General features: G+C 36.4%; 2 protein-coding genes and 2 long non-coding RNA genes across 10 annotated transcripts in view; all 4 read right to left on the bottom strand.

Annotated features, from left to right (window-relative positions):
- The window catches only part of LOC107701012 (poly(U)-binding-splicing factor PUF60-like), a 26,241-nt gene extending 19,345 nt beyond the window's left edge, over positions 1 to 6,896 (bottom strand). For 2 of the 7 annotated variants that reach the window (XM_016502900.1, XM_016502906.1), the window contains exons 1-2: positions 6,794 to 6,883; positions 3,660 to 3,755 (exon numbers count right to left, since the gene is read on the bottom strand). In XM_016502900.1, the coding sequence (XP_016358386.1) occupies positions 3,660 to 3,755; positions 6,794 to 6,820 (123 nt within the window). In that variant the 5' untranslated portion in view covers positions 6,821 to 6,883. Of the gene's footprint in view, positions 1 to 3,659; positions 3,756 to 4,547; positions 4,664 to 5,884; positions 5,957 to 6,793 lie in introns of all 7 variants that reach the window. The other 5 variants (XM_016502904.1, XM_016502905.1, XM_016502902.1 and 2 more) reach the window with 5 other exon arrangements.
- A 1,867-nt stretch (positions 6,897 to 8,763) lies between these two features.
- LOC107700973 (nuclear receptor-binding protein 2-like) overlaps positions 8,764 to 27,578 on the bottom strand; it is a 28,319-nt gene continuing 9,504 nt past the window's right edge. Inside the window, exons 2-15 of the mRNA XM_016502854.1 lie at positions 16,429 to 16,489; positions 16,197 to 16,310; positions 16,050 to 16,073; positions 15,637 to 15,720; positions 15,350 to 15,405; positions 15,139 to 15,234; positions 14,916 to 15,048; positions 11,568 to 11,670; positions 11,422 to 11,472; positions 11,193 to 11,328; positions 10,665 to 10,718; positions 10,507 to 10,570; positions 10,333 to 10,388; positions 8,764 to 9,743 (exon numbers count right to left, since the gene is read on the bottom strand). Coding sequence (XP_016358340.1) covers positions 9,645 to 9,743; positions 10,333 to 10,388; positions 10,507 to 10,570; positions 10,665 to 10,718; positions 11,193 to 11,328; positions 11,422 to 11,472; positions 11,568 to 11,670; positions 14,916 to 15,048; positions 15,139 to 15,234; positions 15,350 to 15,405; positions 15,637 to 15,720; positions 16,050 to 16,073; positions 16,197 to 16,310; positions 16,429 to 16,489 — 1,131 coding nt within the window. The 3' untranslated portion in view covers positions 8,764 to 9,644. The remainder of the gene's footprint in view (positions 9,744 to 10,332; positions 10,389 to 10,506; positions 10,571 to 10,664; positions 10,719 to 11,192; positions 11,329 to 11,421; positions 11,473 to 11,567; positions 11,671 to 14,915; positions 15,049 to 15,138; positions 15,235 to 15,349; positions 15,406 to 15,636; positions 15,721 to 16,049; positions 16,074 to 16,196; positions 16,311 to 16,428; positions 16,490 to 27,578) is intronic.
- LOC107701010 (uncharacterized) lies at positions 12,872 to 13,366 on the bottom strand. The gene is made up of 3 exons (XR_001635600.1): positions 13,269 to 13,366; positions 13,084 to 13,173; positions 12,872 to 12,960 (listed from the first exon to the last, which is right to left on the bottom strand). It is a non-coding gene; the product is annotated as an uncharacterized LOC107701010 (long non-coding RNA).
- On the bottom strand, positions 14,085 to 14,780 carry LOC107701009 (uncharacterized). Its single transcript, XR_001635599.1, has 4 exons — positions 14,766 to 14,780; positions 14,482 to 14,583; positions 14,297 to 14,386; positions 14,085 to 14,173 (listed from the first exon to the last, which is right to left on the bottom strand). It is a non-coding gene; the product is annotated as an uncharacterized LOC107701009 (long non-coding RNA).

Here is a 27,578-nt window from a genome sequence, read left to right as displayed (position 1 = left end):
CGTGCGCCATTTCATCAGATTTGTAAGGTAAATCATTTATAAATCTACGCAAACACAGGAGAATACATCGCAGTTTCAAAATAAAAGCTCAAACCCTCACTCTGAGTTTACACTTTTTGATGTCCACATATTCAAGAAATTACAGTGGCTGTAGCATTTCTGTCATAAAGAAATGGCCAAATATTAAAGATTAAGTGGACATGTGAATTAAACGATGCTTGGTAAATATTAAACAAGCATTAGATCGCACAGTAGTGTGTAAAAACAACTGTCAGGCCGTTGGCGCTCTCTGCAGGCCTTTGTTGTAATACGCACTGTACATTAGCTCTATTCACTGATCTATAATAGATTATATTATATTATTTTATAATTATATATAGGGACACTTGCTTCTTGCACTCTATGTTGCACTTTACTTTTGCTTTAAAAAAGGATTTCATAGAAATTTGGATTTCATTTGGAGTTTCACTACTGAAGTCCTCTGTTAATTTTTTTTCATCATGCTGTAGATGTCCGTTTAAATCTGTTGTTTACACATTTCTAAGAGTACTTTTAATACTTAACATTTTTAATAATAATAACTTTTAATAATAACATTTTAATACTTGATTCTAGTGGACTCTAAACATTGCATTTATTTAATGTGAAAACCCAACTGTTGGGGTTAATTGAAACACATTTTTCCCCCTTTGTAGTTGCACTCACAGCTGTAATGAACAGAAGCCCAGAACATGTGGATATATTGACATTAAGAACATGCTGACTTTCTCAGACTTTTGTAATTTTGTTTTTATTTAATTTTTATTAGGTTTGTTTACATTTTTACTCTTTTAGTCTTACATTTCGTCAATGGCTTGTTTACATTTATACTTTATGGTACACTACTGAATGGCAAAGTTGCAAGTTTAATAAAATGTTCTTTAAAATTGTTAATTTTTTTGTGGGAAATTAATAGTTTAGATTAATCGTTAAATTAGTCGATAGATTAATAAAAAATAAATAAATAAAAAAAAGTCGTTAGTGGCAGCCCTAGATCTATCTAATTTTATTTGATTGGTAACAGTCCTATTTGTACCTTATTCTAATTGAATTTATTGATAAAAGTTCAGAATTTGACATTAAATGAGATGAGGCATGCTCTTAATAAGGTTAGGATAAAAATGTCCATTTATAGAAGCAAAAAATGCCCTGAAAATCAATTTAAGAGGGCAGATATCACAAATTTAAGTAAAAACTAACAGAAAAAAACTAAGAGAACACATAAGTATACCGATTCAGAATAAATGACATTTACGCTACAAAAAAATTATTTTTCTTTCCGGACAACATGTTTTTTTTTACTTGGGACATGATGAATGACTGATTTACTAGCCCAGAAGACAAGCACGTCAAGGCTTAATATTGAACCCAGCTTCAGTTAAACCAAAATACATCTCTAAAATGCAATGTCACATATCATATTTCACAAATCTGCTAAAAAAAATTAACAAATGTTAAATGAGAATAATTATCCACTTTAAATAGTGTACCAGCTATTGAGAATAGTACTAGCAGCTAATCAGACACCACTAGTACCGAAGGCATAGCACTGGTTCTGCTCTTGTCCACTGCTTGCTTACATGTGCACTGACTAAACATGCTTATAAAGCTAGAGGACATGAAAAAATTGTCAGTGGTGCCTTCTCATCCGTTCCAGCAACTGACAACCTGGAAAAACTCTTGGTATGGATTTTTGCAGATTAATTCGCAAAATCGAAAAAAAAAAAAAATCTTAAGCGCACACACCCCAAATTGCTTACTGATCACAATGCAACTAAAGTAACCAATCACAAAAATATAAATGAAAGCCTCTGTCTGATGCACTTTTGTATAATTGTTATTGAGTTTGGTAAAGTCAAGTCACACATCAATCACTGATTTCAGTACTAGGGTTGTGACGGTGAGGAAATTTTCCCACCGGTTAATCGACGTGTGACAACACCGGTAATACCGGTATCACCGCGGGGGCGGGGCGTTCCCTCTTTTCCTCCGCTTTTAAATAGCTTGTAAAAGCGGCGTATGCATTTTACTTTCACTCTGAAAAGCGGCAATTCGGCGTAAAGCAATTGTTCGTTTGAATTTTCCCTCTTTTCCTCGCTTTCCTTCACTTTTAAGTAGCTTAAAAGCGCCCTGCGCATTTTACTTTCACTTTTGAATTGGTGGCAATTCGGCGTCAATTGCTTGAATGCAACAACAAAATACAACGTCAAACTCACTTTTGCCTATATATAAAACATAGAACTTTTATTAACAAAACGAATAAAAATACACCATGCTATAGGGCAGGCTATGCCTAATATAAAATAACTTACATAAAGTTTAAATAGGTATACAAAACTGGAAATAAGTAAACATGTATAATATATAACCAAATAAATAAGAACAAACGTTTATTAGCAAAACGAATAAGAAAGCTTGGAGGAACGGCATAGCCTACACCTTGATGTCAAATAAAATCAATAAATTATACAAAGTTTAAATAAAGTAGGCTAAAAATCAGCAAACACTGTGGAACAATTAAATAAGAATCGAATGTTTAAAAAAAACAATATTGCCAAACAGGCGCTTTTGCATCTCGTTTCGAAACTAAATCCCTATTCGCACGGGATTAGTATTAGGCCTACCTGGTGACCTCCAGTCATTTGTAATAATTGTGGAGGTTGTCTGTGATCTTAATCCCGTGCGAATCGGCCATGTCTGTAATTTGTAAAGTAAAAATTCCCCCACAAATGACCTACCATATTTCGCTGAACACCGAGGTCCTGTGATAATATTAGTCTCGTGCAAATCGGCATCTTTGTGATTCGGCCAGCATTTGGCGGGTCGCATATCATTTTTCGAGGTTTTTGTTTGCTGTGCGCCTTTTTATCCATCTTCCGCGAAGAATGGAGCTGCGTTGGAGTGTTTGATAGTATTTTGGGTGCCGTCATCATATCGCTTCACCATACAATTTGCAGAAAGAGAAAGCTGAAAAGGTTTTGAGGTTAATGTGTTACAAATAAATCAAGCACAAAGCTTGAGATATTTTAACCTGGTGAAATGTAAATGACACAGCACACAAAACTATATTAGTTTCTTTTTTCAAAATCCATCTGGACCATATAACGGGACTCTCAAAGCCTTGACATCCGGGTATCCGGGAGATAAGTCATTGAATTCGAGTAAAATCACAGGCTTCGCTTATCCCGTGCGAATGCACCACACGAAATTCAGATGTGGGGGGGTAATTTCAAAATCACACAAGGTCCCCAGATAATACTAATACCGTGCGAATAGGGCTTTATCATCCGCGATCGTCTTGTCTGTCTCACCTCACTCTTCTTGTCTGTCTCACCTCACTCTTCTCGTCAGTCAGCTCGACTGATCTGTGATGCAACGTTCAGCACGCTGCATTGAGCAGCCGCGTTCAATTGTTTTTAATTGTAGTGTCTGTTCTTTTACTGAACTAAATTATTTTTATTACTATAAAAAAATCAAAACGACGGTGGGGGTCGGTGCCGCGGTGGGAAAGTGACTTAACCGGTGTTGCGGCTTAACACCGGTTTAACCGTTAGCACCGTCTATCGCGGCAAGCCTATTCAGTACCCATATGCAGAAGCAGTGTCTGGGGAAAGTCTCACCTTCTGCAGTGCCTCCTGCTGTTCTGGGGTGAGGGGCGGCAGGCCGAGCTTCGAGGCCATGCTCTGTCCATTCTCCATCATCAGAGCCTCGCCTCCCTGCACAGAGCACAGGCATGTGTCAGGCCTGATGAATGTAAGCTGCAGTGAAACTGCACATCTACTCAATGCACACACTGGACTGCAATACACAATGGACAACTTACAGCTTTAAAACGGTCTAGTTTAAGAGCAAACTCAAATTACATCAGTCATATAATAAATCTGGATAATACTTTATTGAACAATAGTAGAAATAATGCATCTTAAAGGGGTCATATGATGCTGCTAAAAGGTAGGCGTGGCTGACTCTTAACTTTTATAAAGAATATCTCTTTGGATTTGAGACTTTAGTCTTTGCAACTTTACAGATCTTCTTTATGCACCAAGAGCTTGTAACACTCCAAAGAGAAAGGACAAATTTAAAATCGCATCATATGACCCCTTCAAGTGAGTAATTTACTTTTAATGCATAAAAAGTATTAGGATTAGAGCTGGAAACAAGTTCTCGTATTTACATTACTGTAAATGATTCTAAATCATTTTGAGCTTGCTCTAAAACAGCTTTCTACATTTCAGCACATGTTGGATACCTTCAGTTTAGCATAAGGCTTTGTTAAAGACATTTTACACTGAACTGAAAGGCCGTTGATAATGAGCCTTCTGTTTACATTTAATTAACAGGCTTCTCACATTATGGTAGGGAACCATGCATTCGTACCACATGGTGACTTCTCCCCTCAGTGGAAACACTGAGATGTCGGTCACTGGAGGACCATATACCCTTAGAGTGCATATGCTAAAGTAAGAGAGCCCTCTTATTTAATACTGCACAAGAGAAAACTTAAGTACCTTTGCTCAAATGAACTCCAGAGTGGTGCACTGTCCCCCCCCCCCCCTTAAGGGGGTTTGAACCCAAAAAGTTCTGCCATTGGCTTTGGAAATATAGTACAGTCAAGAGATATGTTCTACAGCACAGACAACACAGAGAGAAACGACAAAGAAGAAAAAAGGAAAAGAAAAACACAAACCTACTTAGAACAAGAGAACTGGATAGGGAGACAACAATTTGAGATCACTGACATCCAAATCCAGGGAAAAAAAAAAGCTGCCTCTAAAATGTTTAGGACATGAAGCCCTGGGTGAAAAACCTTACGGAAATATATTTTGTACACATCTGTTCAGTGGCAATGATTCTTAAAAAGAACAGTTCACCCAAAAAATGAAGCTTTGTGATTTAAGGCCCATTCACAATAAGGATGATGACTATAAAACTTTAATAATAGTTCTGATTGTATGACAATAAGGACACACTACAACTATAACAATATTGTTGGTATAACTTTCATAATTTTTTTTGACCAAACAATAAAAACATTAACAGCCAATCCGAATTCACGCTTACAATTAAACAGGACATCATTGTCCATAGGTGTGGATGCTTATATAGTTATTGTTTGAGTTATCATTTCTGGCTCAAAAACATTGTTTTGAACATTGAATCGTGTTGTTCCAAACCCGTATGATTTTCTAGACTAGTGGAAGATGATTTTCACTGAGTCATAGCTTAAATTTGGGTTTGTTTGGCTTCAGAAGCTTTATTTCAACTATAAGATGCACTTACTGCTTTTGTGATATTTGCATCCTTTTTAAAGCTTGAAACAAGTCTTGAATGAAAATAAGCAACAAGGACAAAGAAAATTTCTCCTACTGCATTTCACAGAATAAAGTCATACAAGTTTAGAATGACATCCGGATGTGTAAATGAGTTCATTTTTGAACTACTCCTTTAATGTGACTGACAACAAAATTTGACAATTTGTGAAAATTAGCGCAAAGAACTTGCATATTGCTTAAACTCATCCAAAAATTACAGGACTTGAGCTACCAGTATGGCATGATTGGCCTGGATGACAAATATATATGTTTTTGTTACAATGACTGCAAAAAAAAAAAAAAAAAACACTTAATATTTTTTCTTATTCCCTAAAAGCTCTAACACTTTATTATACATATACTGGTAACACTTGAACAACATAAAAAGGAAGTACAGGTTGCCTGATGCAACCTGTTGTTTATCAAATATGTGTAATACTCCAACAACTGAAAGGCAATCAGACACTTTGCAAACCCCTTTCAAGACAAAGGGGAAGAGTGGTCTCGGGGTGAGCATTGGATAGGCCCCTTACCTAGCACCTGCTCTCCGCTGGGGTGTCTTGTGAGAGTTATTTATGGGGAGCTTTTACGGTTCAATACAGAGTCTATAAGGAAAGAGAGAGGTTTCAGTAAACTCACGTACACTGCGTCCATTTCCCAAGTTTTTCAACCTAACGTTATTTATAATAGCATGGCTTTTGAGATGTCTGTAAAACAGACAAGTTAGGAAAACGATGGACTCTAAATAGACCATTTAAGCGGCCTGCTCTGATTTACTACAAAAACATTACCTAGTCAATGTTAACATGAAGTAATCACACTGACTAGGAGGTAAAAAAAAAAATCAGCATTCAATGAAGTATGAGGCCCCGTCCACATGAATGTGTCCCATACGTTCTCACCGGCCATTAGGAGGCCTTATGTAATGTTGGGATTAACGATACTCAATTCGATACTCAAAAAGATTGCTCGACGACAATGCACATCTTTCAAAAGCGAATAGTAACTGCAAAGAAATCGTAACAGCGTAAAGACTTTTAAACGGAGCGTTTAGTTTCTGGACCGTGCAGCATCAGCGAAGTTGATTCAGCTCATGGAGGACAATGTGAGCGGGTTAACACGCTAACTTCATGTAACGAATGAAGAAAGCGAGTGAGCACAGGCGTGTGGTTAACAAACATGGTAATACACCGTTAAAAATAACCATTTGAAACAAATCCTAACAGTTATAAATCAGTCGAGCAGGATGTAATCACTGTGGTTCTAAAAAGACACGCAGCAGCAGGCCAGGGAGAAAATCCCGCTCTCGGTGCGCTAAGCTAGTTAGCCATTTCCCTGTTCTCCTTAACTTTTTTTAATGAAACCTCTGTCCGAAAACACTACTATACACTCTTTAAATACTACTGTGTGTATATTAAGAGAGAAGTTAAACAAAATATTACATTTACCGCTGAAACAGCCACCGCCATAGAGCACACCTTCCAGCGCTAACGTCCACACGGCGAGGAAGACTATGAAATCTCGCGATACCGAGAGAGAGTTAGGTAAGAGGCGCGCAGCTGCAGTGTGGCCGATCAGGCTGTGATTGGAGGAAAGCAAGTCGCATTGAAAAAACAAAATGTAATGATGATGTAAGTTAGAGAACGCAATAAAACATAATTTCTCATTTTCTTGAGATAGATAATATGTGGCGCCTTTGATAAGACGATCGCAAAAGATGAATTCATATTTCTAATGTAGAGAAATAGCGTAAAAGCCCACACATAGATATTTCAGTTGAAATCTACATTAATTATACATTAGAGCTTTTTTATGCTATTACACAAAATAAATAAATTCAGCCATATTAAAGTATTAATTTTATAATTTAATGTTATAGTATTCCATGTCACAGTACACAATTTCAACACAAAAAAATAAAAAATAAAACTGCCCAAAGAACAAGTCTGGTTAATGTGTTTGATTAAGATGAGAAAGGACACCAGGAATTAGGAAGAGTATATTTAAACAGTCACTGTACATTCATATCTCTTGTATCTACATACAAATTTATTACACTGCAAGACATTAGAGTCTTATAATAACACTGGAAGGATGGTGAATTTTTCCTTGACATCTGAATCATTTGAATTTGCAAGAATAAATGGAGATTACAAATCCCTTGTAATAGTTTTCTGAAGCTGCAATACATCCATTGTACAACCATGCCAATATATAAAAAATGAACAATTCTGTAAAAGCATTCCTTTCCTGACATGCACATATTTTTCAGTAATATTGGGAAGTCAAAGCCATTGGAGAGTACAGTACTGAAAGCATCCCTAACAGATACTATTGCTTTGGATGGCATGGCAACATGGATGTTTTCACAGAATGAATACTTGTAAATGTGCAAGTGTCAATCAAATACAGGATACTATTTTTGCAATGTAGTACCCACTCTTGCCAGCACTGCACCCAGTACATCTTTGCCCGTGACATGGTTCAAGTTCTTACATATAGAATACATACAAAGCAGTGTATGAATAATTTTACACGACACAAAATATATGCATACTGTGGTAATATGTAAATGCCAAACAGAATAAGAGCCCTTCATTCCCAGTGGAGGGATTTATTAATGTAAACCATTGTTTCTTCTGATTCAGTCAACGGTCAGTTCATTGTATGCTATCGCTATGCATTAATTAGTGTAAGGGACAAAGAAATAATTATAAGTAAACTGGACCCATATATGTTAAACACCTCTAAGCAGACAGCTGATCTAGGATCAGGTCATATTCACATTAAGAAGGCAAATAAAAAAAAAAACACTGTTACATTCATGAACAGGACCTCTGTGTCATTAGCTGCTTAAAATGCTTTTATGATTAATTGTTTGTGTTTGTATCAGTCACTTTGGTTAAAAATGTCTGCTAAATTAATGAAAGCAAAAGTCTTACTGAATTTATCGATCGACTCAGTTCAAGCTTTTTCTTGGTAAAATACATCTGATGAAATGCTCTTCTGCTTTGTTGCTTAAAACTGAGCAAATATCAGATGGAACATCTTGTACACTTGAGGTCAGTAAGATTTTTTGAATGATTTTGAAAGAAGTCTCTTAAGCTGCATTAAGTTTGATCAAAAATACAGTAAAACAGTAATATTGTAAAACAATAAAAAATAAATAAATAACTGTTGTTTCCTTATTTTGTGCTCAAGTAACAATTCTTATTGTTATCAATGTTAAAAACAGTTGCTTAATATTTTTGTGGAAACCATGATACATTTTCTTCAAATTTCTAGGATTAATATAAAGTTTAAAAGAATAGCATTGTTAAAAACAGATTTTTTCATAACAATGTAAAAGTTTTACTGTCACTTTTGATCAATTTAATGTGCCCTTGCTGGATAAAAGTATTAATTTATTTAAAAAAAAAAATTTACTGACCCCAAACATTTGAATGGTAATGTACTACTTAAGGATACCATTATTGCCACTGTTTATAAACATCTGCAAAGTTACCATCTGCATGAAAAAAGCAATTGAGATCAATATAGTTCAATTAAAAAAGAGACATCTTAAACTCAGTAAAATCATTCAAGATAAAGAGCAAGAAATTAAGTTTAAGGTCTAAAAACAAAATGTGTTGAAATATATTAGTATAATAGGTGCCAAGAGCACTTTTGTCATAGTACCGTACATTTGTTTGCTCAAAGTCAGCTTGTTAAAGCATACAAAACAAGATAATTTAGAAATGTAGAATTAAACATTTTGATGCATTTCCTTGCTTGAACTTTTAAACCTGTATACCAAGACTGTGTATTAATTGTTTAAAATAATAAATAACACATTTAAACTGGAACAAAATTGTCTGTTTGAGATTTTGTCCTTTGCTAGATGAAGATGGATTACACCATATAGGCACAATGACTTGGAAGGATGTTACTAAAAATCCTTTAAACTCATAAAAAAAAATAAAAAAAAAAATCACAACCAAAATGCTGGCACTGAAGCAGAATCTCTGCAAGTGATAGAAATGTTCGTCATGGTGAGATGATAGCAGTAATTCGACCTTCAAGATCAAAATGAACAGTTTGAGCTCTTTGGAGTTTGTGCAGGTACCATGCGGTATGGTGTGAGCTTTTCTCCCCAGGCCCGTCACTTATTCTGAAGCCACCTTGTCATGACTTTCATTATGTAATGTTGCACTTTTGGTCTCATTTCCCTCTTCTGAATCTCTCGCCATCTCTTTTTCTCATGCTCTGGCCCAGTCTTCAATCTCTGTTTGTCTATTATGGGACCAGCTGGGCTTAGTACATCATAGCCATGGCAGTGGGGGAGGTGGACGTCCCTGACCAGTGCTTACATAATGCATCCTCAAGAAAACATGCCAACTTCTCGCAGTCTTCCTGCATGACACAAAAACAAGATAATAGCAATCACACATAAAGCAAAACTATTCATTTCATCTGAAGGTTAAGACAAAAATATACTAAACAAGAATTGGTAACATCAAATGGGAGTTTTTCGTCCCTTGCCACGGTTTCCTTTGGCTTGCACACTAGAGGACTAAAGATGTATCATGTACAATGTGTTATGTATAAGTATTAACTTTCTGTTAATTCCTCAGTTAAACTGCTTAGGGTTGGGTGACATAATTCAAATTTTAACCCTGTCATTTATATGCATGATACACATCACCAAATAGTAATTAGGCTTGTTACTACACCAAATTGCTATAAATTGAACAATACCTTACAGGTTTCATGTGGTTTTCACCATTTAACAAATAATAACACCAACTTACAATTACTATGATTAACTTTACCCACATACATTCAGTATACTCATGTAAAAAACAATACATATAATATATAGCAAATATGGTATATGCTTAAATATAGTAAGTATAGTATATAAATATAGTATAAGCTCTTATCTGCTAAATGTGACTAAAAGGCACGAAGAAGCCTGATGTTTAGAAGATCTTGAGCTTACCTCACTGATGAAAGCATGGTGAACCAATTCACTAGCCAAATCTTTGGGACTGTCAGCTGAAAAAAAATGTAAATGTACTTTTCAGCCATTTACACACATCTCATATATTCTCATTTTTATTCTAAAAAAATAAATGCAACAAGAACACGCTTGAATGTTTTAAAATGTACTTACATGGCAAAACATCACAGCTAAGCTGACGGTGAAGCCTGTCATCCATCTTTAAAAAAAGAGAGAGCTACAGAGAAAGAAAGGATAGATGATGCACAATGTCCACAGCTTTTCAGGTGAAGAAGCTAAGCAAAACTAAATGGCAAAAAAAGGTAACTCACATGACTCCTTGTGCCATCCTCATTCGCTTCCAAATTACAGTGGATCTGGACAACCTGTATGAAACCACAAGGATTTGGCTATTTAGTGCCTCTTTTCTGTTGCACAAATCAAACACCCCAGGTTTTTAAGAGGACAGAGTCTCATGGAGTAATAGAAAGTTAGAAGAAAGTAAGTGAAATACTGTTTGTACATGGATGAGATACATCGATCACCATTTCTGGGAAATATTTAAACAGACATCAGCTTTTTCAGATTGACCCCTTGCTCATCATCTGTATCAGATCTGGACACACTTTCCATCAGTCTGCCAACATTTGTTAAACCACTAATATTTTGCTTCAAAAACGACGACACAGAGTTTAAAATGAATTGTGAATCTTCTGAGCAGTGTTAATTTACACAAACTGTGTGAACGAACTGATTGACTAACTTGAATCAGTCTTCCCAAAGCTTTATTTGAAGCAAAGCATCACTACTCGGGAGTTAGTAACTCTCAACATTGTTTCTAATATAAATCGTATTCTAACCTTTCTGGTTTCAGTCTCCTGTGGTTCTGGGGTTGGGGTCTTCACAGTCTCCATCTGTTCCTGTGACAAAGAAAGAGTGCGGGGGATAGGATGCGGCCGCTGGGAAGCAAAGTTCATGAGGGGATATATGCCGTTCCTGTTTGAGCAGAAGAAGAAAGGTTTCAAATGCTCAAGTATGGAAACAAAAATAGACTAAATCTAAAATCAACTGATGTTCTCTGTGACTCACTTCACATCCTCAAGGAATTTGTCCAGCTCCAGAGGAGAAACGTGAGAGTACCTTGAAAAAAAAAAAGAGAGAAGTACGTCAGAGGAAAGTGAGAAACAATCAGAAAAGAGAATCAGAAACTTCCTATTTTTTTTTGAGAAACTCACTTTAGATGGACTCCAGGTCGGTCACGATGATTAATCTCTGCCATGATGCCATTAGGGTCAATAGATTTAGTTTTCTCTTCCACACAATTCTCAGGAAGGAGATCTGGAAAAAATGAAAATAAGTTGAAGACTTAAACCAAAGAGAAATGGAAATATGAAGAAGCAACAATTTCCTTTTGCATAAATGGGCCATGCATAACATTTCTGTTATGTCTAAGATCAAAATTTTTCTCCACTTAATATGTTGGTTAATTATATTATGATTGACTGTATAAAGATTTCAATTGACTCTTTTTGTATGTGATTTTTCTTTCCCCCTTCTCTAGCTCTTCTGTATATATTTGTCAGTTGCCAATGAAGTAACTGGCCTATTGTTGATTTATTGATTTATTTAATACACGCGTGTTGATATGTGAGGAATTGGATATTAAAAGGGTTACTCCACCCCAAAATGAAAATTTTGTCATTAATCACTTACCCCCATGTCATTCCAAACCCCTAAAAGCTTCGTTCATCTTCGGAACACAATTTAAGATATTTTGGATGAAAACCGGGAGGCAATCTGAATTTTATGAAGCGACGAGAATACTTTTGTACGTAAAGAAAACAAAAATAACGACTTTATTCAACAATTCGTCTCCTCCGTAGCGCTGTTGTTTTTGTTTTCTTTGCGTACAAAAAGTATTCTCGTCGCTTCATAAAATTCAGATTGAACCACTGATGGCAGATGGACTATTTTGACGATGTCTTTCATACTTTTCTGGACCATGACAGTGTTATTTACTTGGCAGTCAATGGGACAGTCACAAGCCTCCCGGTTTTCATCCAAAATATCTTAAATTGTGTTCCGAAGACGAACGAAGCTTTTAGCGGTTTGGAACGACATGGGGGTAAGTGATAAATTTTTGGCTGTTTTTTTTTTTTTTTGCCTTTTATTGATAGGATAGTAGTGGGAGAGAGAGGGGGGATGGGATCGGGAAACGTCCGCAAGCCGGGACTCGAACACGGGACGCCTATATATATATATAGCTCAATTTTGCAACTTCTAGTGTCATGAAACATAACTGTCCCAAACTTTTTTCCCAAACACTCCCCTCATCTGTCATTGGCCAAACAAACAGACAGCCCCGCCCCCAAACTCACACCATTGGCTGAGTCAGTGTTTCTATGCTGGGTTGGTCAAGATGCTCAAACAAAGAAATGTTTTGATAGCGGCACAGAGTCACAGTGTTTACTGACTTTTAGTTGTCTCTGTATATTAAGCTGGGAAAATATTTTTTTATTTTACTTCAGCTTTAACAGCAAATGTGCAGATGAGTTCAGGAGATGATGCTAAATCCTCAATGTCCTACCTGAGTGCAGAGAGTATCTGCGTGCACCAACGCTTCCATGCCTGAGACATACAGATAGTACCAGTGTGTTATGATTTTGTCATATTTCTGCCAGAAGGTGGCATTGTCCTCTAACTTTTCTGCATGTAGGGTTTTCAGTTTCTATGATTGATGAAACATCGCACCTTCACATTCATAGTTTTGTGGTTTTTCTTGGTCTTCTTCAAAAACTGCTTGAGACTTCCAGATGACATATATTCAGTGATAAAAATCACCTGTGTGGCACGAAATGAAAGAAAACGTGAATGTCTGAATTTAGGGTAAAGTTCACAGAGGCGTTCATTTCTATCAGGTGTGCCTTGCGTCTCACCCTCGCTCTGCTCTCGCTCATGTCCAACCAGTACTTGTGAAACTTCACAATGTTCGGATGCTCCACCTGCATCAGGTTCTCAAACATCTCCTTTATCCGCTCCTGCATTTTTGCCTTTTATTGATAGGATAGTAGTGGGAGAGAGAGGGGGGATGGGATCGGGAAACCTCCGCAAGCCGGGACTCGAACACGGGACGCCCGAAGCGCAATGGCGCTACATGTCGACGCGCTGCCCACAAGGCTATCTGTGACGACAGGGATAAGTGATTAATGACAAAATTTTCATTTTGGGGTGGAGTAACCCTTTAAGATGAACAGTTTCAAAAGAACACTGAGGAAGGTCCTGCGTGACCAAAACGTTTGTTGATTTTAAAATGCACTGAGCACTTTTTTGCACTTTGTAACAAAGAAGATTGCTAGTATCTTGGCATGTAATCCTTTTTTTTTGGATATACAGCAAACACATTTCAAGGATTGAGTTTTTTGCTCTATGGTGGAATTTAAGATCAAAATTAAAGCATTTCTACTCGTGAGGACTCAGCAAGGGATGAACTTACACTGGTTATTGATAAAGCAGTGCGCAGCAAGCAGTTTTAAGACACTCGCCTTGTCTGTCATTGGCCAAACAAACAGACAGCCCCGCCCCCAAACTCACACCATTGGCTGAGTCAGTGTTTCTATGCTGGGTTGGTCAAGATGCTCAAACAAAGAAATGTTTTGATAGCGGCACAGAGTCACAGTGTTTACTGACTTTTAGTTGTCTCTGTATATTAAGCTGGGAAAATATTTTTTTATTTTACTTCAGCTTTAACAGCAAATGTGCAGATGAGTTCAGGAGATGATGCTAAATCCTCAATGTCCTACCTGAGTGCAGAGAGTATCTGCGTGCACCAACGCTTCCATGCCTGAGACATACAGGTAGTACCAGTGTGTTATGATTTTGTCATATTTCTGCCAGAAGGTGGCATTGTTCTCTTAACTTTTCTGCATACGGGTTTTTCAATTTCAATGATTGATAAACATTTCACCTTCACATTCATAGTTTTGTGGTTTTTCTTGGTCTTCTTCAAAAACTGCTTGAGACTTCCAGATGACATATATTCAGTGATAAAAATCACCTGTGTGGCACGAAATGAAAGAAAACGTGAATGTCTGAATTTAGGGTAAAGTTCACAGAGGCGTTCATTTCTATCAGGTGTGCCTTGCGTCTCACCCTCGCTCTGCTCTCGCTCATGTCCAACCAGTACTTGTGAAACTTCACAATGTTCGGATGCTCCACCTGCATCAGGTTCTCAAACATCTCCTTTATCCGCTCCTGCATAACACAAAGTACATCAACTCTTGGTTTCACATTTCAAGCACTGTTTCTGTCACCATACCACCATTCCAGCATGATTGATGACACTCCAATACAGTAACATTTCACAGATATTTGTGGTGCAGCATACTAAGTATCCCACCCATAATATCGATGTTGGAAAACAAGCATGGTCCTACCTCAAAGGACTTGAATCTTGGCATGTAATCCTTTTTTTTTGGATATACAGCAAACACATTTCAAGGATTGAGTTTTTTGCTCTATGGTGGAATTTAAGATCAAAATTAAAGCATTTCTACTCGTGAGGACTCAGCAAGGGATGAACTTACACTGGTTATTGATAAAGCAGTGCGCAGCAAGCAGTTTTAAGGAGTGGACCTCAAATAACACTCTGTGGAACAGCAGGTCATGAGCTGTAGGTCTCGTCTTGGCTTCTGTGAGCACACACGACTGGATAAATTCCTGTCAGTGTAAGTGATGAAGGCATTACAGTAAACCCAAAAAATTCAACAGAACTGTATTAGTTATAAACATACACTTAAAGTCTTTTACCCTCATGAGAGGGTCCTCAAGTGATTGTCCAGCATGATCAATGGCCTCTTTCGAAACTGCAGTGTCTCCATTGGCCTGGATTTCCAGTACTGCCATCTAAAAGTGAGTGGGGAAAACAAAATTAAGTCATACATAATGTTGTTCTTTTGTACTTACTATAATCTACTATTTATTTGATAGTTTAGTTAGATTGTTAAAGTAATACTCAGACCTCCAAGGCACAGATGCCAAATGAAAATATATCAATGGCGTAGTCATCTTCAGCAACTTGAAAAAAAGAAAAGAAAGAAATGTCATGAAAGTTAACTTATTTCTATTTTGCATTTTACTAATGTATTACAAATTATAAGCAAAACTATTTTTCTTTGCTGAAAAAAAATCCTACAGCTTTCTTTTTATGCCCAGGTTTAAATGAAAAATATTCCAGATATTTTCTAGATTTCAGATTTTTTTCAGATTGAGAAAGATGACAATATGGTAAAGGCATCGGATACTCACTGCCATACTCCGGAGCAAAGAAATGCTGGTTCCGCATTTCATCTCGATGTTGATGCACATTCCCATGAATCGCCTCAGCAAATACTAAGGGAAACACACAACATTCAAACTCTATATATAACATTATATATGAATGGAAAAATTATTGCCAGTAAACATACAAGATCTCCAGCACATGGGCTAGAGTCCAAAATAAATACTCTGAACGGGCAATTATTTATGCCTTAGATTGTGAAAGCTGACAAGAAATATTACAGTACAATACATAACTGCCACGATTTTGGGCCAATATACGCAAAGCATTGTTTAAGGAAGGAAGGAAAAGAAACAGTCTAAGTACGGTCTGTGTTTTCTTTCTGATGAGATAACCAAATTCCTGTGCACATGGCATAGAGAGCTCAGAATGGACTTACCGTTAACAAACAGCCTGTGCCAAACTGTAAAAGAAAGAAGAGACATATAACTTTTCTAAAAACAGATATTCTATGTTAAAAATAATCAAACATCAAATCTTTTTGAGTTAAACCTTAAATACAAGAATTAAAATACTACAGTCAAACCTGAACCGATCTTTATGAGACCATTGTGCTGGATAAAGATGGTGTCACAGGTCAGGTTACCGTGTATAATAGGTGGATCACATGAATGCAAGTAACTAAAAGACAGAAAAGATAAAACATCAGTATTGTATTCACAAAAAAAATCCTTCGAAACACACTGAAAGTTAAAAAAAATCCATACATAAAAAAATTGTATAAAAATAAATTAATTTATAAGAGAAAAAGTTTAAACTAGTATCAGTGTCCATGGCCAAGTACGCACTCTCAATGCCTGGGACATTTCCCTGACTGACCTAAACCAGAAAAAAAAGGACATAGAGAAAGAGGAAAGGGTGAAAGTGAGTTTAGCACTCCAGACTCTGCCAAGTTCAAACAAAGTACCATTTAGCCAGTGATATCTGCAATATTTACTTCTCGTTGCACAACTTTTTACAGTGTTTGCAAATGTGATATTTTAGTATCAACTTCTTGGTATTGTTAGTACAGGAAATGAGTATTTCTGTGAAGAAGGAGGAGGACACACCCCCTTTCCGCCCCCTTGCTCCACAACTTTCCCATGGTGCACTTTGTGGTTTGGGCTATGTGGAGCGAGCATGACAACACTGACTTTGAATGGCCTGTAAATTCTTGTCTGTTTTTTGTCTTTGGAATGCTCTCCAAACACGTCAAGTCTCCACTTTTTTTTGGACAAAACCAGTCCTTTATTATCACAACTGTCTAAAAGAAAACAAACCACCCAGCATTTTCATATTTTGATTTTCTATATTTATAGGCTGAATTTGCTCCCCTCCCGCTGACCGGTGAACTCATCTATGTGTTTTGGTGACAGACACAACATGAACCAGTCACGCTGAGATGCAGCTGCCCTCTAAAAGGCCTTGGATTCAACTGTATCTCAGATTTAAAAACAGATGACTACAAACTGATAATATTGTTTGCTATGCTTCAACAAAGAGCTTCTTAATTGGTCAAGGCGTTCAGGCACAGTAAAATATGAGTAGAATATGTTGTCGATGTTGGAAAATCATTTTAAAGTTTACTAGGCTAAATTGTATCAAGTCAAGTAGCAGTTCAAACACAAATGATGTGCATGATTGATGATAATATGCCAAAGTCTAATTCTATGAAGGTTTATCCTAAAAATGAACAGTTTATTTTGGTATTTTAAACACACTCACTGTCAATCGCCATTGTGTACCAGGCTCAGAGGTTGAATAGTGGCCATTAAAAAGACAAAAAAAACAACGAGTTTTATGACACTTTTACTAATACTGGCCGAGCAAAGCAAAGCTTGGTTACGTAAGACGGAGAACACAAGGACACTAAAAGCATGTCCAATTACATTTGGAGTTAATTAATTCCCTAGATGCCGCACAAACAGACAAGGAATGTTTTTGAAAACAAATAAAAAAAAAACTTTCCATTTCCTCTGAGAGCCAGAGAGCGCCCTTCTACCCAGCTGGCGTCTCCAAATTATGTGTAATCACAGGCGGTTGAGCCTGGCTAGTACTGTACCTCAAAGCACTAGTGATGCACATATAGGATGCAAAGATTTATTACAAATAAAAAAAAAACTTTCCATTTCCTCTGAGAGCCAGAGAGCGCCCTTCTACCCAGCTGGCATCTCCAAATTATGTGTAATCACAGGCGGTTGAGCCTGGCTAGTACTGTACCTCAAAGCACTAGTAATGCACATATAGGATGCAAAGATTTATTAAATTAAGATCTAGCGCATTTAAAAATCAATGTTCAACATCTTGTGTATAAAAAAGCCCACAGATATGTAATGCGTCAAACTACCCACAAATGAAGTAAGAAGCTGTCAAAAATAATGTAGTTGTGGTGTTCATTTCTTGGTTTCAGGGGCCAGTTGCATATAAGGTTTAGACTAGTCTTACAAGTTAGTCATCAATTTTTTTCTTTAAAACTGGTCATCATTTTTTAAACTCAGTTACATAAAAGCATACATTAGTCTAACTTGAATCCCAAAATAAGACTGATTACCCCTTGGCTATAACAGCTAGTTGGTCAAACTCATACTTAAGACATTGTCTTAACATAGAGGCTAAGTTTATGCAACTGCCCCCTGGTCTCTCTTGTGTGAGTGTTTATAAAGAATGTTTTGAGAATAAGTTGTTAGAAACTCTAAATACCAAATAACAGGGAACACTGTGCCCATAAAACCAGCTGATATCATCTCACGTTCAGGGCTTCGAAATCCTTTCTGACATGAACCCACATAACAGCTTTCCAAATGAAAACAAACATTACGATCTTCATTTCCTGCCCTTTCATCCCCTATCCTGCGTCTGTCACAGATACGCTTCCAGCTGTATTACCTCTTCCTGCATAATGTATGAAATCTAATAAGTTGTTCTTCTGTGGAACTACTTTCATCTCTGGAAACCTAACCGTGCATGCTCAGTTGTCCCTTATATATCCTGTCAAACATCTCTGAGGATTAACAAAGAGAAAATGTGAATGGATTTGCATGCATACCTGGACGAATTAGCACTTTATATGCAGGCACAGCTTTCCAGCTATACAATTATATCATCATGAAGAATTCAGCATGCTAACCCCAGATGCCTATTGGCCCCTCATACACAACTAAATGTCTTGTCTGGGTACAAATGCTAAACCTCTCTCTATGGGGCGGCTGCTTTTGTGATGGAGAAAGGTGACCTGACACCACAGTTTTAACTGACATACAGGAGACACTCATGTCTGCACTTTGCTGTAATGTTGGAACAAAATCGGTTGTGTAACACATAGAGACCCAATTTCAGATGTGAAAACAAGCAACACTTGTAAGCTAAACTGTCTCACTCAAGTCCACCATATAGCCTGAGGGCACCCTACTTAGGGGTCTGGAGGTGGAGATGAACACAAGACATGACATGAAGGACATAAAAATGTGCTGCTCCGCATTCTTGTGGTAAAGTTCTCTGAAAAAATTAAGGAGTTGCCTGAAATGAGCAGAAGTGCTGGTATTCTCGTCTGTTGTTCACCGCCCAACTATTGAAATGGAACACAAGGCACTTCAATCTACAAAGTGTTTCATGCTATCAATTTATGAGGTGTCAGAAATGTTTAGAAATGGCCAAATTTTTGAAGGTCATTCAATATACAGTCTGGGAACCAGCATATTGTATGATAAATACATTCAATTTTTTGTGCAGATGTAAAATACTTATAATTAAATAAAAATAGATAGATAAATAAATAAATAATTTAATGTTTATAAATATATTAATAAAAGATTTGTTAATGTTGAAAACTGATATTTTTGATATTTTTAATGTACCAAGTTAGAAGATTCCCTATAGCCTATAATTTACAGTGTTTGCTGAAGAGAATTACTTCCATATGCAAGCAAAACAGACCTTATAACTGACATATACTCAACTGAATAGAGTCAAATAAAAACCGATTCTAGAGCTAGTGAATGGATCAGAATCTAACTGAATCGGGAAATCGGTAGCAATACCCAGCCCACATTTTACACTTGCCCAACCAATTAACACAATTATTCCCCGCTTATCAATGTACAGTGTGAAATCTTTCTGAAAGTCTTACCAGGATTAATTGCTAACCCAGTTAAATATGAACAGGTAACCGCAGGGTTACATTAATCCTGGTTTAAAAATTACTATGGTTAAACATTTCCCATTTAGTTACTGGGAATTAGAAATAGTCAGGGTGCAACGAATCACAAATACAGGACAAGCATAAAAACCACTGATCTTCAATAAATGTACCTAAACACTCTGAGCACGTTATCAGTTTGACCTTCCTGAGACTCACACACTTGGCAGTCACTCAAAAGGAGTACTCAATGTGATAATCCTACGAGTAAAGTGTCACACTCATCAAGCTTTCATTGCATCCTCTACAAGCTTAAGCTGTATTGTGTAACTTTTCCCAAAGAAAGAGTGCTGACAGAGGCGTAGTATTTTCAGCTCTTGCCTCAGGGCATCCCTCTCCCAGACCCCTCAACCTTTTATCCTGCATTCATGTATGAAATAAAGAATTGGCAAAATCAGCATTAAGTGATGAACAGCTTTGCTTTTGGGTAAACCGGGCAAAATAGATGTGTTTATGGAAGTAGGAGGATGAAAGGTAAGCCAGGAATTTAAGTAGTCTATAAGGCAGGTCTATAATTGCACTCTTTTATAAATATGTGGTCAGTTGCTGTTTGTGATCTGCAGAAACGTATTGTTCTGTATGCCAGAAGCCCAAATACAGGCCAGTGGTGACTAATGCACCACTTTATTACATAAACCAGAACATTTTAAAAGCCACATCACGGCAAGTGCGCCACTAGGTTTGAACATGACTGGCACTTTTGAAGTGAGGAACTGTCACAGCAGGCCTGTAGGATCGAAGTCTGCTGCATTTTCAGTTTTGATAGCTCTGGTTTGAATGAGGGGTTAATGCGAAGAGCGATCAATGCTGATGGACTTGGAAGGATCATAAACAAAGAACAGTGCAATATGTAGCAGGCGACATCAAATGACTTAGCAAAAAGAGAAGTAGGGAGAAGGACGATGAGAGAAAGGTAAACAAAGAGCATTATAGAATAAAAGCATGATGTGATGTCCAAGCAAAATAGTGTTAGTCACTACATTCACTACTCATGAACTACTCATTGTGATGCTGGAGATGTGGGAAGCCATGGTGTGAACGGACTGAAAGCTTTGTCTCCTCTTCTAGCGGTTCTTTTTCTTCCTCTAATAGCTTTTGCTTTCTGTCGCAAAGTTCTGAAAACTGGTATTTTGCAATGTTGTGCCAAGAGAAGAACACCTGCAGCAACCAAACTAAATCTATCCAGCTTTGATAAGATAAACAAGTAGTTTATACCTAACCTTTTGGTTGGTTAAGGGACCAGCCTGAATACAACAATCACAATTATTAGACACAATCAAAGGAAAACTTGAAATCGCATCATATGACCCCTTTAAAATAAACTAAACTCATACATAATAGCAGTCCTGGTGATAAGTGAATAGGGGACCGAGCAAAGTTCTCCTATTACATGTGACACATGAATTTGGGTAGCTGAAATAAAGGAGTGTCTTTACTTGTGACATTCTAAAAAAAGAAAAAGGAAAAATGAGTATTTTTTAATGACTTTTAAGATTTTAGTAATTTACATTTTCAAGGCCTGGGAAACACAATTTGATATTTCCAGGACTTCCAGGATCAAGGAAACTGTGTAAAAAAAAAAATCCTATAAGTCATACATTATGGATGATTTGAGCCATTATTTAACCCCCAGCAGTGGAAGTAAAGCTGCACACTGGATGAAATTCCAGTTAAATCTTGTATCTGTGAAATCTGAAAGTTCTGGTCTAGTTACTGTTAGTCAGTCACATGAGATTAATTTAGGACTCTCAGAGCATGAGAGAGCTGAAATACTCAAGCTGTCATCAAAAGCTAATTCTACAGACTCGCACATGACACTAATAAGTTCAAACAACCTATCGCTGTCATCTAACGTCTCTGAATTCAAATCTCTGAATAGATGCATTGTCTCAACTAACTGAAGAAGCACGGCAGATTACTCTAGCACAATTAATCAGACCAACTCCTGAGGGAAAGAGTGAATCTAATACGCTAATTGCGATTGAAAGCAATAAAAAACAAATGCAGTTCTGAATTTGAAACAGACAGATTAAATTTGTGTGCTTTTTAAAGGGAAACTTAAAAATGCTCAGTTTTACATTGAATTCACAAAAGAGGAAATTTCAAAAGTGATACAGAAAACCTCAGAAATACAATAATATAGGTATTAGAACAATTTCTATATCAGAGATCTTGAACAGGGGGTCTCCGATATCCATAATACTGAAGGAAGATCAACAAACTCCAAAAAAAAGTTTTTTGGCCATACAATAAAAGCTTATGGGGTCAAATGCTGTTTGGACCTGAACGTCTTCAAAGTATCTTCTTTTGTGTCACGCAGAAGAAAGAAAGTCATACAAGTCTGAAATGACAAAGGTCCAAGATGAACAAATTTTTATTTGTAGGTGAACTATCACTTTAAGTCAACATCAACCAAAGCTAATGTTAAGAAGCTATATGCTTCAGCTATATGTTTCATCATCCATTCCAGATTAAAAAGCTGGAGTTAAATGTAATATACAAGTATACAAAACATTTTTACAAAAACAAGTTTACAAGTGCTGACTTGACATTAATTATGGGAAAAAGAACAATAAAAACTGTTTTATATTGAAGTTTGACCATTTTAACATTCTCTGAACTAACCACTAACACTCTGGCTGGCACAGGAAAACAACTTTACCAGTTTTCTGGGACTTAGAGATCTTTGAAAGAGGTTGGCACAATCTACTAGAGCCCAATGCCAAACACAAATCAGAGAGGGTCTATGAAAGCCATCTTGATAATATAGTTTGTCAAAGAAAGATGAGCAGTGGTCAGAATAAGACCAACATTATTGTTTTCTTAGAATCTGGACAAATGAACATGCAATGAGAGTGAGATAGAGACTGAATACCATATGGATGGCTTTATGCAGTGAGACAGATGGCGCTCGCTGGTTTCGCTTCACACTGGCCATTAGCCAAGGCACACACTCACTCACTCCCACTCTCTCTCTCTCTCTCTCTCTCACACACACACACACACACACACACACACACACACACACCAATAAATCTGCTGTTCCTCTCCACTGGGTTGATTAATGTCAATGCATTATCACCACCTTTTAATGGGGGCCCATTACCTGTGAGTGTCTGATAAGCACACCAGGAGTGGGTGGCATGATCAAAACCTGATAATGATTTATGAGTATATCACGATATACACAACAGTTTAAAAGTTTGGGGTCAGTAAGATTTTTTAAATGCTTTTGAAAGATGTCTCTTATGTTCACCATGCAAGGCTGCAATTATTTAATCGAAAATATAGTAAAAATACAATATTCTGAAATCTTACAACAATTTTTCTATTTTAATATATTTTAAAATGTTATTTATTCCTGTGATATCAAAGCTGAATTTTCACCAGCCATTACTCCAGTCTTCAGTGTCACTTGAGAAATCATTAAAATATGCTGAAATATGTTGAAAGAGTTGTGCTCCTTAATATTTTTGTGGAAACCGTGATACATTTTTACTCTTTGATGAATAGAAAGTTAAAAAAACAGCATTTATTTGAATATAAATCTTTTTAAAGGGGTCATATGAAGCGATTTCAAGTTTTCCTTTCTCTTTGGAGAGTTACAAGCTGTAAGGCGGGGCATAGAGGAGAAACAATAATGTACAGTATGTAGAAAATAATGTGTTTTTTAAACCTTAAACCGCATAAACACATTTCATTACACCAAATACACAAAATAATGTTCTTTTTAGCAACATCATATGACCCCTTTAAATAAAAGTCTTTACTTTCACTCTTGATTTAATTCATTGTGTTCTTGTTCAACAAAAGTATTAATTTCTTTTTTAAAAATTACTGAACTCCAACTTTTGAATAGTGTAGATTTCTTTCTTTAAATTCAACCCTAAAATGTTTATTGGAACTTCAGAAAATCTTACATTATTCATATGAATGAAAACTGTGGGATATTTTCAAAATCAGCTTAACATAACACTTGAGCTCAAAAACAGTAATGCATTATACGTATGAGCAGTTGAGTCATGTCATGTTGTAAAGTAGCTGATATGTGCTCACAGTTACCTGATGGTGTGACTGCACAGTAAAATTCTATATTAATGAACTAATGAACTAATGTGCTGTTATTTGGCAACCGTAGCCACGTAAATCATCAATGCATGGTTGCTCACATCATAATCAGCGAAGCTGTCAGCAGTGGCTAATTACACTAAGGCTAAACAGTTTATTTTGCACCAGTAAATAGCAACATAGAATCTTAGTGTAAAAATAGTAAATGATACTAAATAGTGGAAATAGTAAATGATACAATTTAGATCTATATAGAGTGTAAATAGATATGATATGCTATTTGTATAATGCATCTATTCAGAGCTATTTGTTGATAAAATGTCTGAGCAATAGTGGGCGGAGTTAGTAAATATATCCTTTACCAACAACACTTAAGCATAAATAGCCTTTTTGAATCTGATAACATCAATGGCATATACAGGTACCCTGCCATAGACAAGGCACAAAGAAGAAAACCCAAAAACATCACATTTCTATAGATGATCTGTAAATCAGGAGTTAGGTGATTCATAATAACCAAGTGTTATCCAAAACAATTGATTTAGTTTGAAAGTTTGCGGGGAAAAAAGTGGTCAGCACACAAAGTTTTTCTGCACTTAGGTCATTTCCGCATCTAATCCTGACAGACACAGGAACATTCTGTTCGCTTACTTAAAACATGGCGAATCTCGTAAAGACAGAAAAGTGAGTGACCTGCTGAGCTATTTTAAGACAAACCTTTTCTTCTAGCTTCACTATGAGGGCCTCCAGAAGAAAGGTTTACTTCTTTTTGAGGAATGACAAAAGACTTGTGAAATAATTGTGAAAAATGCAAATTACCCATTCTTATTCACCTTTAAGACCTCAAGCATGTAGTTTGCATTTTTCACGGATGCTTGTGGAATCTTTAGCAGTGTGAGAACTGAATGGACTATATGCATGGTTACTTCCTGGTTTTAGATAAGCCAGCTCAGTCATTTCCGGTCAACTATCAAAATTAGCTGTGCTATAAGGGGAGCGCCATTTGCTCCGTTTCTCTACATCATCCATTCACAATTTGAAGAAAAGTTTTATTTGTCTAAGAGGACCATACTGTATACTACCGTATACTGTTTCAGGAATGACAAGCGCGAGTGTCAAAAATTACGCAAGTGAATCCGCTAAATTGTTCCGCGAGTCACTGCTATGATTGACAGTGATAACTGTAGCAAGTTACAAAACATCTGATAAGCCAGTGTCTAAACTTGACCTGTGCATTAAGTGATTCAGACTAAATTCAGAGTAACAAAACTACAGCAGCAAGTCTGTATTGGCTGAATGTATTTAGCAGCTTCTACAGTTAAAAATAAAACTTGATAAAACTAGTAGTAAAAAAAATTTTGTTTTCAAATTAAATATAAAAATATTTCAAAATATTTAATGCACTATTATTTAATTGTTATACCATTAACAATTAACTTATTTAATTTGTAGTTAACTAGTTAAGGATTTAAATAATGAACCCTTCTAGGCTTTTGGTGTTTGGGCTTAAATATTTATTTATTTTATTTTTTTTAAATGACATGAGACTTTGTGACTTCCTGCACTTGCTATACTTCAGTAGCACTAAAATGTGTAAATTTTTTATAATAAATCCAAAAGCAAGACGTCAAATAACTAGGGAATTGAGCTAATGAGTGATCCTCTGCTGCCATCTACTGGTTATAATGCAAATTCTTTGTATTGTAATTAGAGGTCGACCGATAGTGGATTTTCCCGATACCGATAAATAGGTTGGACCACACTGGCCGATACCGATTAATTAACCGATAGTTTTAAAATTGATACTGAACAAAAACTAAAATAGTGCTTTATTAACAAAAACATTACTGAACCATACTAGTAGTAGTAGTAAAAAAAATAATAGTAATAGTAAATGTTGAAATTAACACACTCTAACAAGGAACAATACTTACACAGCTTTCATTAATCTTAATGCTACAAATGGACTCTTATTTTAAAGTGTTACGATTTCATTTCAACTGTCATGCTTAAAGATGCACATCTTTAAATATATACACAAAGGCTATAGCATTACAAATATATACATATGGATATTGTATGTACACTCTCACACTTTAACTGCTTCTATTCTTGAACACTTGATGATTATAGCAATGGACGCAACCCGGAAAACTATCGGCATAGATTTTTGTCGATAACTGATAGTTCCAGCAATCAACTATCGGTGCCGATTAATCGGCAAAACCGATACATCGGTCGACCTCTAATTGTAATGCTAATTCTTTATAATGCTAAAAGTCTTTGTTTTCCGCCAGGAGACAAATTTTTGGCACATTTATTTTCATGTGATCTTCATGAATGAAAAGTAAACATTTAAAGTGAATTTTACTGCACAACTGTAACTAATCTCACTCCAGCAAGGCAACCAAAGTTGGCAACTCTGTGTACATATCCAGTTATATATTCATGACTATGAAGGTAAGTTATCGATTATCGAGAATATTATTATGATGTAGTTTACGAGATAGCATCGCTAGCTAGCTAACGTTAGCTTAACGTTAGAGTGGGCAAATATTGCAAATAGGGCTGAAACGATTCCTCGAATACCTTGAGTAATTAGACTCATAGCTAGCTAACGTTAGCTTAACGTTAGAGTGGGCAAATATTGCAAATAGGGCTGAAACGATTCCTCGAATACCTTGAGTAATTAGAATACAAAAAAATCATCGAGGCAAATTATTTCGTTTAGTCCATTTACTGTAACTACACACGGAACATCGTGTTTCCCCACGGACCATTATTACTTATTACTGTCGCACAACCCGATAAACGCTGGACCAGACCATAGACTGTATAAAAACAGGGACCAGACTTGGAAAAAAAAAAGCGATAGACATATTTAAGACTAGAGATGCACCGACTGCAATTTTCTTGGCCGATTCCGATTTCCGATTTTTTGTTAGGGTGATCTGCCGATACCGTTTTTTGCCGATTCCGATTTTCTTTCTAAGAACTATAATTGATAGCATATACAAACAAAAATCTACTTTTCTTCAATGCAAAATTTTATTTTCATAAAAAAACACAAGTAAAAAGTCAGTAATAAAATAAGAACAAATAAAAAAAAATGGCATCCAGTGTTATTTTACATTTGATTACTTTAATTTCTGTAGTCTTCATTGTAAAAATTAAATACAGATTAATGCTTACCATTAAAGTTATAAAACGTATTCAGTCAAGAGCAGAAAATGATTTTCTTTGTCTTTTGTTCTTTGATTAACATGACAGACAGCAGCAGAAATATTGGACTGCGGTCCCTTTAAGAGTTTATCCACGGACCCAATATACTGTTACACAACATGCGTTCTCTTTCTCAACTATTTAACGTTCCAAAACTGACTGTGGTTAACTGGATACTCGCCAAGACGGGCATTTTGACATAATTATGTATGTATTTGAACGTTTTAGCGCAGTTAGCCACTCATTTTGGTATTTGTGGCTCACAAGCTGTTTGAGACTGAGCGCGGATTGAGCGCTTCCCTAAAATACATCAGTGGTGGTGCGCGCGCTTTTGGTATAAGCGCGAAACCTGCGGGAATGACTATAATGCGCAATACAAGCAGTATTTAACCGGAGCGAATGAGACGTGTGTAAGAGAGAAGGGGTCGTCGGAGAGAAGAGAGC

The sequence above is a fragment of the Sinocyclocheilus anshuiensis genome, unplaced genomic scaffold (assembly GCF_001515605.1).
Source record: "Sinocyclocheilus anshuiensis isolate Anshui unplaced genomic scaffold, SAMN03320099.WGS_v1.1 scaffold1143, whole genome shotgun sequence".
Lineage (NCBI taxonomy): Eukaryota > Metazoa > Chordata > Actinopteri > Cypriniformes > Cyprinidae > Sinocyclocheilus > Sinocyclocheilus anshuiensis.
This window is presented reverse-complemented; position numbering and strand designations above follow the sequence as displayed.